General features: G+C 42.2%; 1 protein-coding gene across 1 annotated transcript, besides 1 other annotated feature; it reads right to left on the bottom strand.

Moving 5' to 3' along the window:
* Positions 1–1,008: 1,008 nt before the first annotated feature.
* On the bottom strand, positions 1,009–5,938 carry Ir92a (Ionotropic receptor 92a; the record flags this gene model as incomplete). Its single annotated transcript, NM_001104375.2, has 10 exons — positions 1,009–1,209; positions 1,339–1,470; positions 1,784–2,156; positions 2,220–2,447; positions 2,505–2,685; positions 2,761–2,893; positions 4,410–4,774; positions 5,409–5,562; positions 5,615–5,832; positions 5,887–5,938. The coding sequence occupies 10 exons, from the start codon at positions 5,936–5,938 to the stop codon at positions 1,009–1,011; spliced, it is 2,037 nt and encodes a 678-aa protein (NP_001097845.2).
* Positions 1,486–1,552: a mobile genetic element.
* Positions 5,939–6,173: the final 235 nt, after the last annotated feature.

Raw genomic sequence — 6,173 nt, 5'->3', positions numbered from 1 at the left:
AAGTGGCGAGTGGCGAGTGTGAGCTACGGCAAATTAGTGATAATGAATAATTTCCCACAGCGATAATTAAGGGCATCATTAAAAATGTTTGCCGGCGACGAAATTGCGTTCGTCTAGCACTAAACGCTTTTCCAATTACCGCAGCATACAGGGCAGAAGTCATTTTCCGCTTGCATGTCCACAATCCCCCAATCCGCCCGCATTTCCGTGGCAAGTGCAGCAGATAGTGCCGCAAAACGAGCCACACATCCCCCTTTCCCCTTCCACCCACTCCCGATCCCGGTGTCCACTGCTCGAAGCTCCCTTTCACGGGGAGATGCGTCCACTTTTCACTTTTCAGTTGGCCACTCGGCCGTGTCGCTTATCCATCCCAGACCAACAATGCCAATGGTCGATTTCGGGCTGCAAGCTGCCGTCATATTTCTATCATGGGAACAACCAACGATCACTGAAAAAACTCTTTCTAACATTTGAATTTAAGTGAGCAAAAAGACATTTTGGCAATCTAGGTGGATATTGTATTAGCACTAGTTCTGTGTAAGTTCTATAATTTTTCTAAATGCTTAAAAATATAAATAGAATTGACTGGTATAACTCGTTCTCAAAGGAACACTAGAATTATATATTAAGTACTTGTACTAGAAAAAATCTAAAACATAGTTAAACGCAGTATAGCGACTAATAAAAATACTTAGATTAGTAGCCAAGTACTTTAAATGGTTTTCTTAGTTTGCAATCTAATTACAAATTTAAAGTGGAATAAGTTAATGTTACACTTATATAGTGTACTACTACTACTATTGAAAGAAGATAATTCTATGTTTTTTTCCCCCATTTCGCCCAGTGTACTCGACACTTTAGGTCCCAGTCATGCGGGGTTTTTGTGGCTTTCGCGTGTCGTGCAGCATGCGATTTTGATGTTTGCTGGAACACGTGCGTTGCAAACCCAAGGATGAAGTGATTCCCTTTCCACTGGCTGCGCAAACGGGCATCATTTTAATGGCCAAATTATTTGCTTAAATCCATTCTGTGGATCAGCAACTCTGCCACCAGTGCACAACCCGCAAATGCGACGCCAAAGGCCAGGACGAAGAGGGCGCCGGCAATGTTGCGCACATCCAATGCCTGGGGAGCTCCCTTGACCTTATGCCCATTTGCCAGGTCCATCAGCACTTCCTGCTTCTTCTTGTCCATATACTTGTCAATGAACTGGAGGGAAATAGGAAATATTCAACATATCTGAGGGTTTCGATCAAGGAGGTATATGTGTAAACTCTTTTGATCAATTAATAAATTTATATACGCCTTACAAAAAGTAGTTGAGCAAAATATAATTACCTCTAGTTCCCAGTGAAAATATAGTCCAGTTTCCTGACATGTTCTTATATGTTTGTTCAATTCGGGCATTAAGATCCAGCCTCTTATCGAAACAGCACGCGTATAATCAAAATACAGGTCATCGTGCAAAACCTACAATACAAACATGAGAGAACGCTATAGTCGCTCATTTCCTCGAATATCAGATACCCGTTACTAAGCTTGCCAGAATGCGGGGGAGAAGAGTAATAAAACCAAAATTAAGGGTATTTGAATTGGCTTATCTTCACATTCGTAGTTCCCGAGATCCTACCGGCCATACAGACAGGCCATACGGACAGAGACATGGACATGGCCTGATCAACGAAGCTAGTCTCGCTTCCCTCTTAATGCTTCAAGCTTTTTAACCAATCTAATATCTCTACGAGTAACGGGTATATCATATTAGAAAAATTTAATATTTTACAATGCGATTTTCCAAGGCCTCCGTGGATACATAATCGCCGACAGAAAGAGATCCCGAAGACAATCGCTCGATCCCGAAACCATAATTGGGCATGAAACTGACATTCGACAAGTAACTGTAGTCGTGCACCTCAAAGTTCCGGGCCAGGATCTGCTCCGTTTCCAGATCGGAACTCTGCACCGTGTGCACCCAGATAATGGATGGAGCTGACCACTTCCACCCCGACTGGGCCCATTTCTCGATCGTATCCACGGGGGCGGAGTAGAAGGGAAAGGTCAGCATCGACTTGAGTTGACCACTGTAAATATTCTCCAAAGTAATTGTGGCACATAAAATTGTGGCTAGGAAAAATCGAGGGGCAAAACGATCAAAGCTGAAAAGTAGCAAGTAGAAAATAATTGTAATGCCTAATTTAATATAAATTTTCAAGTTCTACCTCAGAGGAGCAGATGGCTGCTGAATAAATAGAGCAAATATATCCAGCATGGATTTCTCGAGCTTCCTGCTATGATGAAACTTAACCTGAGTTCCAGAATACCGTAGGCGATAACTGACATACTTCATGAAGTACAAAAAGGTGCCGCAAATCACTAAAGTTGAGATTAGCACCAGCCAAGCTCGATTATTAAAGGGCATAATATTAGTGCGCCAGCTGGGTAGAGGGCTAAAACATAAACTAAATGTAACTTTAAATGTATAATTTAGGCAAAGTGAAACCCACGCTGGAGCAGGACCCAGGATGGTCACCGAAGAACGGGCTATGGTGTGCGAGGTTTCCGTGATTCCATCATACCAATTGTAGATACATCCAATGGCCATCTCCACGCGCTGCTCGTAGATATCCCCCAGCATGCCATCGCTGGATTCATTGTCGTAAATTCCTCCCCAGTTGTCGGCTCCATCTGCAAGAAATTCCATAATAAATATAGATATATGTATATGTACATATGTTTTATTTTTTTATTATAATGACTTACAGGCCTCGACCCTCAGGTGACAATTGTGCACCTGGCAGAAGGTCTTCATCACATTTGCCTCGGCGCCGTCGAAGGTGAGCGACCGATTGGGCCACTGCGGATGTATGGGATCCACATCGCCCTGGCCAGCGGGCTGCAATGGGTTAACGTTTATTGGTTAACTATGACCGACAATTCAAGTGCCTCTGCTAATTTCGTTAATGGTCTGGTTTGAGCCACGCCCATTGCCAGTTTCAGACCAGCACAAACCCACTCTCCACTTGGGAACACAAAGTAGCATTCAAATGGACATCGACACTTGGCTCGTCGGGCGGCAATTAAATGGAAACACGTAATTTAAATCAATGTTGGGGCTGTGCAGGATCCAAAGCCAAGCCCCAAACAAAACCACACTCACATGCTTGTGGCTGTTTGCCTATCCGTGAGTGTGTATAAGTGTGAGTGCTGGAATTGGTGTTGGTGTTAGTGTTTGGCTGGGCGTGCGTGTGTTTACAAATGTGCAAATGTCCTTAAGGCAAACAATTGAGTGCGAACAAAACTTTTGCCAAATGACAACAAAAGCTTCATTCTTTTTTGTCCTTTCTGTGGTTACAATGGGATAACAGGGATTAGTACTCAGAATGAAAAAATACCTGAACAAGATTAGATGGTAATGTTGTAATTGAGTTACTGTTAAGTATTATCTAGAATAATAATTGTCACTCAATAATCTAATTAACAATAAAAGTAATACAAATTTAAATTGAATTTTAGGTGTAAAAATATCAATAAAACTTTTTACATTTTTTAATTATGAATAAATAGTTTTTTTCGCAGTTTTACAGATACAGTGCTTTTTGTGTTTGAACAATTCATGGAGACGAGTGCTGGCAACTCCCAGCAGTGATTACCACGGACTAGGCACCGCAGCACAACATGTGCTTACATTTTAGTTGCCGAAGTCGTTGCCCGCAAGGACAACAAAGGAAAATAACTAAGCACCCTCACCCACACCACCACCGCCAAACACACACAAGCACCCACAATCCCCGCACATACAGGCAAACATACAAATTTAGTCAATGGGGCCACCACTGGACATTTATTCACGATGAGTTCGCACAGTGAGTCCGACTAATCCAAAGACAACGATGTGAATGAGCCTGATGAAGATGAGGAGTTCTCAACATTTGGGGAGCTGAAGAGTGGCGAGGCGAGATGAGGTAAATGGGAGCAAGGACGACCAATTGGCTTTGCTTAATGTTGGCGTGCAAATCTCTGGCATTTTGGTAAAGCTGGCTGGCCATAAGGAAGGCACGGAAAAAAACCTAACCACCTTGTATTCCTCTTCTGGGAAATAAATACACAACATTACTTGTTAAAGCAACGAAATACATATCTGTACAAATTGCAAAAACTCAAAATTAAGCTTTAAATAATAATAATAATTTTTAAAATTTAATTTAATTTAACTAAAAATTGACTATAGTTATAGAATAGATAGATGTAGATATAGATATAGAAAGTTTTTAAAAAGTCTCCCAAAAATTGCTCACTATTTTTTTAATCCTTGGTTTACTACTTTGGCGATATGAAACGAATGCGATTTCTCTCAGTGCTGCATAGGCAACAACAAACGATAAATATAAACTTAACCGGCAATTACTTACCACATAATTAGTAATCGTATATGGGACATAAGTAATGGAGCCAACGAGCAGGCTGCGGCGCTGCAGATTGAGCAGCTTGTTGGGATAAAGTTCGACCCGGTTGGCAAAAGTTTCGTTCGGCAAGAATGCGTCCAGGAGCAGGGCATCCAAATTACCAACGGCACCGACAAACTTTTGTGTCCACAGCTCGAAATTGATGTCGCGGTAGGGAGAAGTGGTTTTGTTTCCTGCTCCTCCTTCGCCATCGTCCTTGTTTTTCGTGCTTACCGATGCGCCTCCTCCGCGCCTGGGGTCTGGATGGGGTCCTGTTGGTCCTGTTGGGGCCGTTTCCGTTCCAGGTCGGACCATCAGATGGTGAGGGTAGACTAAAGCACATTACAACGATTTCCCGATGTCGGACAAGCAGAGAAAACAATCGGGCAGGGGATATAAAAACGAACACGGACTTCTTTTAGAAATTGAGAGATATCGAATAAGGTTTACCTAGTATTAAGGTATTATTTATAAGATCACTTTAAAAGGTATCTGATAGCGAAATTCTATAAATTGTTATAAGTATTTGTGTCTGAAGAACACATTTATAACTGATTGTCCTCCTTCTCGATTAGTTTAGAGTCAAAAGTGTCAACAGCCAGACAGAAAACAATGAACAAATCAGCGGTCCATGTCCAAATGGCCCAAGTTTACAATCGAACACGGCACTGTGGAGTGTTGAAATTATTGGCAAGTGCTAAAGTTTGATCAACTGGCCACGAATGTCCTGCGGCTGTTTCGCCACCATGTTTACGCCAGGCTCGCCGCGTGTTGTGGGCCCAAAGGAAACTTTTCCAGTTTGACTTGTTTTGCCACGCCCCCAGGGAGGTGGCGGAAAGCCACCGCTTTAGCTAATAAATTGATGCTGACGGGGGGATAGTTTGAACCGCGTAGAACATGACAGGAACACTCAATTGAAACGGCTTATTCATAGTCTCTTTATGAGCATCTATAAACCGTACTCACACTGCAGTATATCCATGCAGAGCAATTCCGCAGGGCTTTCGTCCTCGCACAGGAACAAATACCGCTTATCCTTTAGTCGCACATTTGCATTGCGAGTGGCGTAGTATCGGGCGTGAATAAAGTGGTGCGTTTGCGATAAGATCGTAATGAATCCCTAAATATGAAAGTCATGATGTCAACAAGTAGCGTTAGAATCAAAAACTTACCTCTGTGACGCTGCTATTCAAAGCACCCATAACTTGATCCTCCAGATCGTTTAAGTCCTTTAAGAATGCTACATTAATCCATTGCAGCCTAATTGGCTTACTCAATTCCCGAAGAACTAATTCCAAAGCACTTAAATACTCCAACTGAAGAGGAGTTGTCGAGGCCGAGTTATTGTAGACAATCAAAATCGATGGAAATTCAGCAAAGTATTGACCGACTAGAATGGAATTGGCTTAAGTTGGCTGGGAAGTGTAAGGCGGTGTTGCCTTACCTATAATCCGAAGCAATTGGCTTAAATGCATCACCAGCGGTTGCAACAACATCACGACTGCCTTTTGATTCCATTTTCCAAGATTTCATGCTTTTATACGACTGGCTTTTAATGACCGATTCGATTGACCCGTAAATTGATTTTAACTCGAACTGTAATTGAAAACCTCCGATAGGTCCTATCATCGCAAACTGGAAACGGGCAGTATTTGCTTAGTCATTAGCCTAATGAAACGCACACACCACATTACGATATTTGCATAATTCAGTAAACAAACAAGAACTTGA

This window comes from Drosophila melanogaster, chromosome 3R, assembly GCF_000001215.4.
Source record: "Drosophila melanogaster chromosome 3R".
NCBI classification, from domain to species: domain Eukaryota; kingdom Metazoa; phylum Arthropoda; class Insecta; order Diptera; family Drosophilidae; genus Drosophila; species Drosophila melanogaster.
This window is presented reverse-complemented; position numbering and strand designations above follow the sequence as displayed.